At 40.0% G+C, this 13,497-nt stretch overlaps 2 protein-coding genes across 4 annotated transcripts in view; one reads left to right on the plus strand and one right to left on the minus strand.

Annotated features, from left to right (window-relative positions):
- Positions 1 to 13,497, minus strand: part of cacna2d4a (calcium channel, voltage-dependent, alpha 2/delta subunit 4a) — a 106,715-nt gene that overhangs the window by 40,573 nt on the left and 52,645 nt on the right. The gene's annotated exons all lie outside the window — the stretch shown is intronic.
- lrtm2a (leucine-rich repeats and transmembrane domains 2a) overlaps positions 1 to 13,497 on the plus strand; it is a 27,666-nt gene that overhangs the window by 1,845 nt on the left and 12,324 nt on the right. Inside the window, exon 2 of the mRNA XM_005733419.1 lies at positions 6,657 to 6,856. Within this exon, the coding sequence (XP_005733476.1) occupies positions 6,772 to 6,856 (85 nt within the window). The 5' untranslated portion in view covers positions 6,657 to 6,771. The remainder of the gene's footprint in view (positions 1 to 6,656; positions 6,857 to 13,497) is intronic.

A 13,497-nucleotide genomic window follows, 5' to 3' on the forward strand; every position in this document is an offset into this window, starting at 1 on the left:
CCATTTACCTTTTTTTTTTTTACCACAGTACAGAATATAAGCAAACCTGCTTTAATTCTTGAAATGATCTATGCTTACTTTTTTTTATACTGTCCCTTCTACATGCTGTGATCTTACACTACTCCAACAGTTTAATGGAAACTTGGTTGAACATTTCTTCAGTACTTTCTTTTCATGACCTTCACAATATCTTATGTAATATTAATCAATGTAGAGCCCTTGATAGATGCCATTAAATGGCACTGCGTTAATTCTCACTCAGAGGCCTCTGGGTAGTGTGTTGCTGTTTTTACCTGCTTTATAACACTTCACGGGCACTAATCTCTTTTCAGATGGTGTGATGTAAGAGTGATTAGCTTGCAATAGCTGCACTGTGATTGTATGATCATGCAGTAGGTGTGAGGTTTCATCACCCTTTTGTGCCTCTCTGCTTTAGATAAAAATGAATGAAAACAGACTATTTTCCAAGTAACGCAGACACCTTCTGACATTATTCTAGAGAAAACAATTATAAAACTAATGGATTATGTGGCTGCACTAGTTTTGTATGTCTACTAAGAAACATGGCTAACAATTGAGGCCAGTCTGGGGGCTTATGTGAAACCACTCATTAAATGATTTAGATAATATCAGCTGCAAAGGATTTAATGAGTCTGGGTGATATTAATGATGCACTTAACTAAATGACAAATTTTACTCTTAGCCTCTTACTCCTAAGCGCTACTATCAGATCTGGGTGGTGTTCAAAAAAAATGAGACTAGCTAAGATTGTATGTGATATTAGCAAAAACTGATCATTTACACAGAATAAAAGTAAAGAAAGCAAAAAAAAAAATCATGACATAATATACAGTTACAATACCAAGACAATGAGTGTAAATAAAAATAGCTGTCAGCTGTTCAAACCCATCTGAAGCATAACTGACCATCTTTAGCAGGTTCTGTTTATCCACAGCTGAGGGACACAAGTCTTTTCACAAGAATTTTCCTTGACCTTGACATGGTGTAATATCGGTTCCATACTTATTAAAATCAACAGCATATGTTCAGTGAAATTCAACTCTTGGACAGAATGCTATTCATATGAATGTTCAACATGTGGCTGCATACCCACATGCATGTGTTATAATATATCTGTACATATAACTGTACCATGTGCCTGTCAACACATACAGTACGTTGCTCTTTTTGTACAGCTACTGGCGTGTGGTTAGGCGCGTGTGTGTGTGCCATGTTGCCCCAATCTCTTCCCTCTCCAGTGTAACAAAGCCATTAAAAATTGATTTAGGGAGCTTGGCTGCCTGGCTCTGCCTTTGTCAGCAACCTGCACGGTTACACGCACATTTAACAATGTATTTGCACTCAAGTGTTTTCATGATTTTGTATTCCCTGTTAGTTTTGTATGCATGTCTGTGTGTATATAAGAAATTTAAAAGCATGGCTTTAAGTCAGGGATGTCAAACTCATTTTACATGGCGGGCCAATTCCAGCCCTCTTTGATCGTGAGTGTGCCGGGCTGGTGAAACTCTCCTTTCTGTCAATATGAAGAAGTTTGACTTTACATTTATGTAATGTATAGAATTGTATACACTAGTTTATCTGTTGCTTAATTACTGTGGTCCAGTATGGATGGCCACGTGGGAGTTCTTTATCAGCCAGAAAAGCTGTAAAACTTATTAAAATACAATTTAAAGCCCAAAATTTATGCCCTCCCTCTTATTTTAAAAACATCCAGTGGCCCGGTTTGCATGCCCTGAGCATTATGTTTAACACCCCTGTTTCAAGTGAAGAATTTGGCTATTTGCTCAAAATCTACACACCTACATCCAAACACACATAAACGCACCTCCCTTTGCACACAGATATATAGAAATGAAACTGGATGACCTCCAGCTGAACCCACTAACATGACAAATCACGAATGATTAAAGCTCTTGTCAAGGGGTTTAAGTTGTCTCATTGCAGATGACCACAGTGTAGAAAAGAATTGATTTATTGCTTACTGCCTCTTGTAGCACTGAGTATCTTTGTTGTACATTATCCATCTGTTCTGCATCCTAAAGCATTTGTGCACATTTGCTATGGAGACATAAGACATGGATGGATTGAGCTCAAGATGGCAAAATATAAACATGTCTAGCTACTGTAAAAACATCACTCAGACATAAGGTTTGTTCCGATTCTTTAAATTGCTTTGTTACATGAGCTGATAATCTTGTGGAGGACACATATGCATGTCCTGGAAATTGATTAGCACGATCACAAAGTATAAACCTGTCAAGCATGAATGAAGTTAACTCGCTTCCTCACTATCAACAACCTCCTGCCATAAATGAGAGGAGAAACACAATCTGCCTGATTCATGTGTCTGCCCCAAGGCATGTGGTCAAACGTTGCCCTGCATAAAGTCTCTGCGGTATGCAACTGCAGCCTGAGTGAGTACAGCAAAGAGTTAGTGACAAAAGTAGAATGTAAAGAGGAGAGGAAGAAGAGGAGCTGAGAGGAGGGGAGGAGGTGTTACGTGATTCCTCAATAGGCAGGGTCACTCTGACACCCAAGTATTTACACGTGTATGTATATAAATGCGTGCATAGGTGCATGTGTAGATTTTGGGTGCCCCCTGTCCAGGTCAAAAGAAGGTTTCTGAGAATAGCCTGGCAGGCTTGATGCCACATCACCAGTAACGTGGCTGCAAAGGTGACCTTCTGCTACACCTTCAATACATCAGTTCCAGCATACATAGGCACATGATGACATTTTGGCAAAGCTTAACATGAATGAATTGCAAATTTTAACAATTCAAATGTTATTTCACATGTGAAATTCTGGACTATTACTGATCTTGCTGATGAAATGCAATGTTTTGTTATTTATTCCCCAGTTTGTCCCACTTTTAAGGTCTTCAGCACTGTTGTTGTAACAGAACGAATAAGCATTGGCCAGTGCGATCAATAAAGTTAAATTTACTAGTCAAGATGCCCAAAGGGCAATATCGGCTGAAATATTTGTACCTCCCTCCAAAGTAGTTTAAAAATGGCAACACTAAGCTAATGAACGGCAAAAGAGAGGCCAAAAAAAATGTCAATCGCTCTTTGTCTAATAACCAGATGTGAGTTCCTTTCACTGTATTTGCACCCATTCAGAAAAAATAATGATTTCATTGTTTTACTTGCTTGCAAAGAAAAGCACTGTTTTCCCTCCTTTGAATAAATCAAAACATAAACAGAGCCATGAATCATCTGAAAAATGGCCAACATAAAAACCCAGGCACCAGTTACAGTTCCAAAGGTGAAAAAGGAAATAAGAATTATTTCACACAGAAATATTCAATCTGATGGAAAATTAGTTCACAAGCATGAAGTTAAATCTTTGAAGAATGCACTCTTCAAATGATATACATATGAATTCTGCTGTGCCGAGGCTGTATAGGGGGCTCAGACAAGCAAGGATCCAAAAATACCCACATTTTGGTGAGTCTGTTAGTTTTCAGTCGTTAATTAATTGTAGAGACTTAAATTTGAATCACTCAGTCACAGTATCAACCAAGGTAATGTAGCTTTACAAGTCACACCCTACCAGCAAAATCAAAAATGAAACATTTGCGGCTTAGAGCTTAAACCAAACAGATGAATCTTCCAGAAGTTCCCTCCATTGCTCATTAATGCTTCTGAGTTTTCCAAAAGAAGCTCATGTGCTCAGTTAAAAAGAACAACTGAAATTTCCCAGTAGAGCAGAGCTAATGTGACTTTAATCACATGCAGGAAATCCATCTGCTGAATATCCTCGGTGCATGCCTCTGTTCCTTTGTTAAGGAGAGAAAGGGACCGAGAGGAAGAGAGGGAATGAATGAAAGCCACGAGGAGAGAAACGAATGCTGAATAAATGAAGGTCACAAAGAAAGAAAAAAACAGGAATAAATGTGGAAATATAAGAAAACATACCAAAAGAGAATCTAAATAAAGAAACGCAACATCAGTTTAGTGCTTTATATTTTCCTCAGTGTCTGCCAGGTACTAATGAAAATAATGATACAACAAATAGGACAACTCAAACCCACACATACACATGCAAAAACACTAAAGAGGTGGTGCAGGAGAATTTTAATGTGCTTCTGTTTTACCCATTGCCCTTATTTTTACCTCCCTATTCCTTCTGGTATTTCCTGCCTTGTCTCTATTTTTCTTTTTATCCTTTCATCACTATCTTCTTACTATATCTCCTTTCCTCGTTATCCCACCTAATTCAGTGACTCCACCACTTTTTTCTCCTCTCCCCTAGTATTGATATTCAACCAATTGCAATTATCATACTGACAACTGATTAGCAGACTGATAGAGCACATTGATCGACCGATACTTCTCAAAGTAAGCTTCCATGCGCAGAAAGTTGAACAACACAACAGCATTATCCTCCAGCTACCTCGGGTTCTTTTTCTTAACATGGCTATTTAAGGTAGTACAGGTGTAAATTAACAGTTGCTGCACATGTATCATCAAATGAGTGCAAATCACATGCGCAAATGCACCTTTGCCTCTGTTCAACTCGATAGCGAAATGAACCGTGTGGAAAAAGTCGGCCTGAGTTTTCCCTGCAAACAGCTAACCATCGAACAACAGCCTAATCTGATTAGTGAGATATTTCACACACTGCTGATTGGGTTGTGATGACACTTTGGGAAAAAGGCACATCTCACAGCAGCACACTCTAGCATTTTCAAAATTACACTGATTGGCCCAGGGGGGAGGGGGGTTATGAGTCAACACTGTGCCATGTCAGTCATGTCATAAGAGCTTTCTCCTATGGTAATTTCCCACTTGTAAAGACCTATTTTCACTGCAATTACTCAACAGTGACAAGAAAACTTTGTTTTTAAGCATGTGAGATAAGTTTCACTACAGTGATGTAATTGACACAGGTCATTCATTTTTCAGTCCATCTATCGAACTGATACAATAAACTTTTTTCCTCTCATTTGCTCTCTTCCCCTCTTCCACCTAGCTGGTCGTGGTAGATGGCTGCCCCTCCCTGAGTCTGATTCTGATTTCTTCCTGTTAAAAGGGAGTTCTTCCTCCCCATTGTCACCAAGTGCTTGATTACCGGTGAATGCCTGATTATTGTGGTTATCTATCTAATTTTGTAGAAATCCTAAGGCAAGGGTTTAAGTTTTGAATTGGTACTATATAAAGTAAACTGTACTGAAATTAGTTTACAGAGTTACAAGTCCAAACAACAACACATCTAGCTCTATGACTAACTCAAACAGGCCACAAAGACAAGTTTATAGTTTATAGCCGATCTCAGCCCATTCTACACATCCAGTTGGGGGCATTAACCTTGAAAGCCAACTAGGAGTGACCCTTTAAGCTTTTTTCTGAACTGAGTGGTTCCTGTCATATTTCATGCATGCTTATAGAACAAAATAACTGGGTTTGCATGAGAAGTTAGTGAGGGTGGTCACTGTCTATGCAGCTACTTTTGGAAAAACCAGTAAACTATTCTAATGGTTGTTAAATCATGTCTTTATCAATATATACTGCCGTTTCAAAACTGGTTTTTAATTAAATCAAATGTCATCTTTATGGGGGAAAGACTTACTAGTGCTTCGACCAGGGTACAGACGCAACACATCTAAAAGTCATCTTTCAGCCCACCTTCATCCCTGCTCCTCTTTTCATGTTTCATGTTTATCTGTTCTCACTCATGCCCTCTGTTGTGTTCTGGATCTTGCTGCTGCCTTGCCAATCTCATCTTTACCACATATGTGCGAGAAACGAATGGCCAGAAAGTCCAAGAACAGACCCGACCTAACAAAAATGGAAGATCGACAGTCTTCTTTGAACTCTATCATAGTCCTAACTTAACTTAACAATATAAATATAAAAAAAAAACCCATAATATGTAATTATGTTTTCTGCAGCATTCTGCAATGAGGAGGTTCTGCTGATTTGCTGCCTCTATAAGGAAATCAATGAGGATAGTTTCACTGTTTCCTTTGCTAAAAGTTTTGTTGATTTTCTTTCATAGACTTGCCAAGCTGACAAGAGAGTATGAGCAGCATTGTATCACCTTTTGCTGTCTTTGCTCAAGGGTAGTTCTGTAGCCCCACAATGACACTTACACTTGTTTATTCTTTCCATTCATCTCTTCTTTTCCTTCCCTCCCACTTTTGCTGTAATTTACAGATTCTACATTTATCCATCTCTCTGTCTCTCTCTCACTGTTGTCTTCCCATTTTCCCTCTGTGTCATTCACACTTTGTCTCTCGGTGCCAGACAGTTAGCACTAGGGGGTCTGTCTGCATTAAAGGCAAAATGATTGTGTAGACTAAAAGAAAAAAACATGTGTTATTTATGTCTATTATGTACCAGTGGTTTGTGATGACTGCATGCGCATACATAAATATGCACACTTGCCAGGATAGGTGCAAACGCAGAAGCACAGTTTTAATGTATCACAAACATGAGTTTTCGCACACACACAGTATCCCGCTGCCTTAGCCTTCACTGCTGACGGCATATGGGAGTGCGCATGCATGTTTGCACGGGGGTTTTGGCAACCCGTGAGATAACAAATCGATGCGATACAGTCTCGGGATCAGGATTTGAGGTTGGATTGTGGATGTGTTTGTCATACTTGTCTTTTCTCTGTCTGTTCAGGTGATTTGGTGTGATTTTTCACATTCACCACATTGTCGGGAGCCTCATTCATGGCGCCTTGACACCGCTTCCACAGTCCCGTCCCTCCATCAGAGGAAGGCCGCAGTGCTCTGTCATGCCCCCCCACACCCACCCCCCCGGGGGCACTGGCCTTCCCCCAGCTAGCGCCACTATCTACCACTGCTACTTGGCCAAACCAGGTGAGTCAAGAAAACAAAGAGCAGATTAATAGGGACAAAATTGAGTGAGATTATGAAAAAAAAAACAAGAAGAGAGGAAAACATGCTGTTCCTCTCCTACTCAACTCCAGTCTATTTTATTCACGTCTATTGTACTCCAAACTATGCATGAAAGGAGGAACACTGTCTGTTTTGACAGCTGCTAATATTTGCATGCCAGCATGATTGAACACACACATACCCACGGACATGCGCGCACTCAAAGGACAAGGGCACTGAGCATACTGTGGCCACGTGCCAAGGCTTCCACAGAAATGCCACATTACTGTATTAATCCAGCCAGTGAGATGTAGTGATATGATATTTTCTTTCTTTAATTCACCCTATCGTTTCCTTTCCGAACCAAGATTTCCTTTCCTTTCCTTTCACTTATTGTCTTTGTTTTTTCTGCATCTCACTCCTTTTTTCACCTGTCACCCTTTGCCTCTTCCTTTTATTCCTGTCCATCCCTGCATCCAAGTCTCTTTGGACCCATTATCTTTTTTCTTTTTTTCCCCCTTCGTCTCATATTGCGGGTACACTCAGTCAAAACAAAAATCCATCAGAAGTCGGGTGGCATAGCAACAGATAGGACAGCTGTATGCGTGTGTGTGTGGTTGTGTGTGTTGTGGAGCAGACAGCGGCACAAATGGTTCTCACTCTCTGAGAGATTCCAGCCAATTTTTCAGCTAATAGGCAAACACAAGGGCACTCCTTTCCTCTTTTGTTTTACATCATGCGCATGCTGAAGGAGCACATGCTGTAAATGAATGGCTTTACAAAAGAGAGAGACTAAGAGAACAGGGATCTTTGTCTTCCTGTTGGCGAGGTAAGGTATTATTGGTCCTGAGGTGTCTGGGGGGGGGAAAAAAGACGCCCCCACAAACTGCTGTGTAACACCGAGGACACTAAATAACAGGGCAACACTATGTGTCTGAACCTCCAAACACCCACACAGAAACTCTAAGTCAACAGATATGCCTCCCTCTGAGCTTCTCGTTGTCTCCATACCAGCACCGTATACCTCTTCTTTTCTCTCTCTACCTGCACTTTACATTTTCTCCAACCTTCTTTCATCTCCGTATTTAATTCAAATCAGTTTAACTCAGATGCCTGCGTAAGCTTTAGTAGCATATTTGCTGTAGGGTCTACTCTAAGCTGTTCAGGAATAGTAATTCCTCTAAAATATTCTATCTGTCATCAAACGTCTCAGAGCCTTTCCTTGCAATTACACTGAATTAAAAAGAAGCACGTTGTGTTGATGCCAAAGCTCTCTCTCAGTTAAGATAAATGCACTTGATCGGCACATAATGTGCATTACAAATATTTCCAAACTCTTTGAAAGCAGGTGTTTTCCCTGTCTTCCCTCTGCTTTTTCAATGTTGTTCTGTATGCCTCTTGCAAAGCAAAGAATCTTCCTCCGCTCTCTCCACTGAGGCTGTAATTCAAACACATACATATACTATATAACTTACTGAGAAACGGATATATCGAGAGTAGGAAGCAGTAAGAATTTCATTACATCAGCGCCAGCAATGACAAGCAAATCATGAAGTTGCTGAAGAAGTTCATTCAGAGCTAGAATTTGACAGGGAGGATTTGAAACTACGTGTTTCCACTGAATTGTCATTATAATTCTGCACGAACTACAAAATGCTGAAGAACCCAAATGGTGTGTACAAAGGACAGAAACTGGATTAAGAAGAAAAATGGAGAGAGACTTTTGGGAAGTGTTTGTATTCTTCAGCGTCTGCTAGTTTTGGCCTTGATGGATGGAGGCTTGTGGGTGTTTTGCAGTTGTTGTGCCAAATAAAATTATCAAATGCAAAAATGTATTTAAATGCTTTACCCTTTTTGTCTGGAAAATTGATACTCGGATACTAACTGACACTAAAATTACTATAGGATTAGATATTTATTTGCAACAACGCTGATATCAACAGTGCCGCCTTCATCCTATTGACACAGAACTCCCCCCATTTTCATTGAACCGTTATCACAACCTGGCCAGCACACACGCTAACAAGCTGTTTAAGTATTAGCAATTACCCACATTAGCTGCCATTATCATTAAGGTAGTGGCTAGCAGCTATGGCTAATGATAAAGTTAATGTGCAAGCTAGGCAACAAACATTATCAGGCCTGCTCAGCTGTAACTGGCAATGTTAATTTAACAGGATAACACAATTATTTGTCCTTTAAAAAGTGTTATGTTTCTCTTAAAGTCTCAGATTAAAGGAAAGAAAAGTTTATCAGCAACTACACCGAAACAGTGGCAGCCTACTTTATCAACTCTATTTGATCATCTGAAAATATGATGCCAAACCACCAGAAGACAAGAAATAAACCCAGCTGCATGGTTCATGCCATGCATTTGCACAAACCACTATCACATTACTTTAAAAACAATCCCCCTTGTGGTATTGAAAACGGTGTTAAGTATTTTTCTGGGTATCTGTATCAAGTTCGAAATTCTTGTATGGTAACAACCCAGATATCTATCTGGACTTTTATATTCCCTGGTGAATATACGAGCTAGAAAAGCATGCACTCCACAAGTTTGACCAAAATCCAGAAATACTCTAAATAGATACACTACACCATCAAGAAACGTTAAAGAAAAATGGCTAAAACGGCTAAAAGAGTTTAGACATGACAGTTAAAGAGTTCAAGACTTAAAAACAAACTAGAGGGGGAGAATATAAAATGAGTGACACAAAGTGAAATACAGGGAGCAAGAAAAAACGGGGAAACAGTGGGGAGTAGAGATGAGGAGGAAGAGGGATGTGAGATCAAAGAGGTGTAGTGAAAGAGAGCAGACAGTGAGGAAGAAGGAGGAGAGGCGAAAGAGGAGAACAGAGAGGTCTATGAGCGGCACGGAGACCATATGGTGCCTCCAGGACTCCACCATCCCAGCAGACTGTGAGACTCTTCTGACACATACACACACACTTGCACACAAGAAGGTATCAGTTAATCCCTACTCTCTCTCACACGCACACATAAGCATACACAGGATCTGACTGTGAGCTTATGTGTTTGTTCCAACCCCAAACAAAGCCCTGGCTGCAGAGCTTCTAATCAAGAGAGTGATAGTGAAAGAGAGAATGACAGCAGTTGGGATTTGGCTTTGAACAGCGATATAATACACTGGCTGGGGTTACAATATTTGCTTGGAGTGAAGCCATAATACCATGACTTAGCATTATGCTTGGAGTACAGCTGTAATACAGTGCACTGACTAAGGTTGTAGCATTAGGTTTGGAATTTAGCCATCACAGTTAGTTTAGCCGCTTCAAACTGACTGCCATTAAAAACAGTAAAATGGCTTCAATGAAAAGTACTTTTTGGTCGACCTGCAGCAGCTACCAGGTTGTTAAACTGATTGATTAACAAAGTGTAATGATTTAGGGTCGATTGTAGGGTAGTCAAGATGCATACCAAATGAGCTAAAATGCCCTTTATCTCAGAGTCCCAGGATAAACTCCCACTCAGCTAGACCTTCTCTGCTTGTCATTCCCTGTTCCCTTTCCCCCCCGTTGCCTATCTCTGCTGTGCTGTCTAAATAAAGGCGAGAGGCAAGAAAAAAAAATCCCTACCACCAGGTGGTTAGTAGCTAGTGGCACTTTTCAACCCTGCTGTGATGTTGGGTTTGGCATGAAACCAACCGCAGTGGGACACTGTGTGTGTGCAGCATTAGGGCTGGAGTAGAGGATCATCCCTTCACATAGTGTTATATGAGACTGGAATGACAGCTCGTTGGCAAACCATACAAAGCATCTGGCTAATTCAAGTTTGCGATCAATAGCTATTTTAATGTAACTCATAGTTATTTTTATAGAGAGGCAAGAAAGAAAGAAATATCCTAATTATTAAAGTCAACAAAAAACAAAATTGCTTCATTAAAGTAAAATGAAAGAGGATTTCTACTCTTTATTGTTTCTTTGTTCTATAAAAAATGTAATTAATATTGTTCCCCTTTACTCAATTTTACTTCAAATTTTCCATATAAACTTTTCATATTTTCTTATATGTTATTATATTTTATTGTTTTTTTTTTTCTGTGCATATGTAAATATCATCTGCTAAAGGGTCACTGTGGCTTGCTCCCATAGCCAGCTTATTAGCTGTGTCTTGTAATATGGCGATTGATTGTGGCGAGCTATAATCTAGTTTGTTGTGGCCCTAATTTTGTGACAGCTCGGCTCAAAGGCATGCAGAAATCTCCATGCATATACCCGCCAGCTCTTTCTTTTTTACCACTGTGTGGTTAGATGCAGGTACAACAGGAATGTGCCAGATGAAACACACAAATAAATGGTCCTGGCCTACTTTCAAAGGACACTGGCAGGGATAAATCCACTGGATGGTGTTTGTGGTGCAGATAAATCCTAAGCCCCACAAACAGCATTTTAACACTTGCCAAATGATAGAGATACAGTATCACACTCACAGCACATCTAGCACAGATCTAGCTTGACACTGATAAGCTATAATGATCATAGCAAGGCTATTCCTGACAGAAAATACTCCTTTCCTGGCTAAGTAATCACAGAAAATGGCTGATAATGGTCCTAAATTAATGGTCGATAACACAGCGTTTTGAGATGTCCTCATTCAGTCCTTGTGAAAAAAAATAAAAGCCTCTGAAAAGGTCATGCAATTAGGAAAAAAAAAGATTTCTAGCACTTTGGAACTAATTCTAAATTCAGGACCAGAGCAGCTACTTCAGACCATTCTAAATTTATATATTACAATCATATAAAAAGGAGGGGTTTTTTCAGTCCTGTGACTGAAGTTCACTCTCACTGCTTCCACAAGAATTAAGAGGGTAAGGAGCAGTCAGGTGCTGCTAATTAAACGCACTTTAATTATTGATTATCAATAAAAACAGATGTTTGCAGGTCTGGAGCATTCAGGTGTGTGTAAACACAAAGCTGCATTTTTCCAGGGAGTGGATGTCTCAGCAAATTCACCCCAAGGTCAGACCATGCAGCTGCATCTCATACTTTACAGGGGTCAGTTAGCATGTTACAGGTTAAAGTTTATGACAGTACAATTAGAAAAAGACTGAACTGAACAAGCGTTCAGTTCAGTTCAGTTCAGTTCAAGGGAACGTGGCAGCACAGCTTAAGTTCGCAAAGTTGCATCTGAACAAACCGCAAGACTTCTGCAATAGCGTCCTTTTACAGACAAGAGCAGACAAGTATTCTAATGTGAGGCCATAACATTTACATGGGTCATGCAACAAGACAATGATGCCAAGCACAGCAGCAAATCTCCAACAGAATGGTTAAAAAGAATCAAAGTGCTTGGATGGAGTACTGTCTTTTTTAACAATACTGTAAATTCAATTCTAATTATATGATGCTAAAAATTTAGTTAAAACACATTTAATTACAAAATAGCCAACTGAAGATTCAGAAAAGAAACTGGCATAAAAACCACAGCATGACAACTATTTCATATATAGAAGTTTGCGTGTGTGTGTCTGCGTGTGTGTGGATCAATACCATCTGCCTATCCATCCTGTCTGAAGAATGAGTGGGCATACATTACGACTTGTCACACATCCAAGGCAAAGTGTATTCTATTCCTGTCACGTTGATACTGATGCGACATCAAAAGGCGGACGTCCTTCTTTTTCGTTCCAAAATTTGAATGTATTCAGCCTTGAACTACAGCCCTGGTGACTGGTCAGTACATAGTGCATCAAAGAGCTGGTGTTGCAGTGAAGTACCACGTGCAGCAGCTCCAATGAAGGTGTTGACACTGCCTGAAAATGATGCTTTCTTTTGCCAAAGCATGAATTCGTGGATCCTCCCCCCCAACTCCTTTTTGCTTTATCTCTTTGTCTTACCTGCCACTCTTGCTAATTAATAGCCACTATCATAAACAACAATGTCAATGCATGTCACACGCTCCCACGAGGCCCACTGTTGTGTGAACGAGCACGTGTGCCACTACAAATTGATACAAATAGCAGGAATTAGAGAGGCAGATCGGCCTACACATTACCCACTCCCCGCTGCAAGTCAAAATAATGATACTGTCTTACTGCCGCATCACAGGAGAAATGGACAGGGGAGAGAGGTGGGATAAAAATGGAGAATGAGAGCAGGGCTGGAGTAAACAGGAAGGAGAGAAGAAAGGGAGCAAGAAAGAGAGAGGGAGAGGTAATTGGAGGTAATCCTACCGGAAGAAGAGGTTTAAAAAAAATCAAGATTTGCAAGAAAACACTCTCTCCTCTCCTCATCACAGTGACAGCAGGAGTACAGCCTAAACCTCTACACTGTGTTCCTGCTTATCCTTAAATGCTACCAGTGTGTTTGTGAGTCAGTGTGTGCGCCCATTACTTCCTGCGTTTGGTTAAGCGATTATAAACGGATGTGCCTGAAAGTCAGGCGGAAAGGTGCATGACAGAAAATAGATAATGTGGGGCAAAGAAGAACTTCTTTCCTCTCTTATCTCCAATAACATTATATGACTGATAATGTAGCTGTACTGATAGGAGCCTGACATTGTACAATATCTATCTATCTATCTATCTATCTATCTATCTATCTATCTATCTATCTATCTATCTATCTATCTATCTATCTATCTATCTATCTATCTATCTA

This window comes from Pundamilia nyererei, unplaced genomic scaffold, assembly GCF_000239375.1.
Source record: "Pundamilia nyererei isolate P.nyererei 1_Seehausen unplaced genomic scaffold, PunNye1.0 scaffold00052, whole genome shotgun sequence".
Taxonomy (NCBI): domain Eukaryota; kingdom Metazoa; phylum Chordata; class Actinopteri; order Cichliformes; family Cichlidae; genus Pundamilia; species Pundamilia nyererei.